At 39.5% G+C, this 1087-nt stretch overlaps 1 protein-coding gene across 1 annotated transcript; it reads right to left on the bottom strand.

Moving 5' to 3' along the window:
• Positions 1–5: 5 nt before the first annotated feature.
• LOC100571433 (SNW domain-containing protein 1) lies at positions 6–1081 on the bottom strand (the record flags this gene model as incomplete). The annotated part of the gene is made up of 2 exons (XM_003248939.2): positions 771–1081; positions 6–701 (listed from the first exon to the last, which is right to left on the bottom strand). Coding segments are annotated over exons 1-2 (990 nt in total), but the record flags the coding sequence as incomplete, so codon positions are not given.
• Positions 1082–1087: the final 6 nt, after the last annotated feature.

Here is a 1087-nt window from a genome sequence, read left to right on the forward strand (position 1 = left end):
TGAGTATCTCCAGTTTTTCTAGTGATAGCTGGGAGACCAAGAGCAATTTGTTCACTGATGTCTCGATCTCGTAATACTTTGTTTTTACGGCTGTCAGCATTTCTAGCAAGGTTACGATCACGAGCTCTGTCTTTTTGACGTTCCAGACGTAATTGATCACGTTCGCGAGATTCGTCATTCTTTGCAGATCCAGGGAGCCGAATACCTGCTCTTTCTTCTCTGGCTTTTTGAGCCATTGCTCTAAGATGTTCCTCTTTCTTTTCTTTTTCTTTTTGTGCCATTTTCTTTTCCAGCTGAGCTCTCATTTCAACAGCTTCTCTGGCTTTACGATCTGCTATGTATAAAACCTCGGCCAGCTTGGCAAATTCTTCATTTATATGGTTTTGTTGTAAACCTCGACCATCAGCAGCTAATCTCTTATCTAATGGAATTGTGTAACCTTTAGCATTCTTCCAATTGGATATACACGGTGGAATTTTCCATTCTTTCTGTTCCTTGACAGATGTCTTCCTGGTTGGTGAATGCATTAATGGTGCAGGGGGCGATGGAGGACCTCTGGGAATTTTTTTGTTTATTTTAAATTTAGGTGGTTCCATTGGATCTTTTTGAGCCTCCACCAATCTTACAACACGTTGTTTTGAACCGGAATTATATTCTTGTCCTTGTTCGGTAGGGGTGTACCGGAACCATTGTACAGGAGCCTAAACATAAACATTGTATGAATAACAACAAATATAATATTCATAAACATCAAAAACATGGTAACTTACAGGTTTATCGGCCGCTCGTACTGGTAATGCAGCCGAAACTTTAGAATTAGTCAACTTTTCCAGTGCTGCTCTTGTTTTTTCAGTGATGTCTGCAACATCTTCTGAATCAGGCTTTTGCAAGGAAGGATCATCTTCATTGACCACCTCAGATGGAAGCATGTCAGATAGTTTTGAATAAATCACTTTATCTTTTCTCTGACCTTGACGAGCAATCACATCATATTTGACTTTACCATCAGAAGTTAACTGCAGTGCAAGAGCATTTGAAACAGATTCTTTATTTTCTCTTCCCATATTCAATGGATATTGCGCAACTT

Source organism: Acyrthosiphon pisum, unplaced genomic scaffold (genome assembly GCF_005508785.2).
Source record: "Acyrthosiphon pisum isolate AL4f unplaced genomic scaffold, pea_aphid_22Mar2018_4r6ur Scaffold_16640;HRSCAF=17305, whole genome shotgun sequence".
NCBI classification, from domain to species: domain Eukaryota; kingdom Metazoa; phylum Arthropoda; class Insecta; order Hemiptera; family Aphididae; genus Acyrthosiphon; species Acyrthosiphon pisum.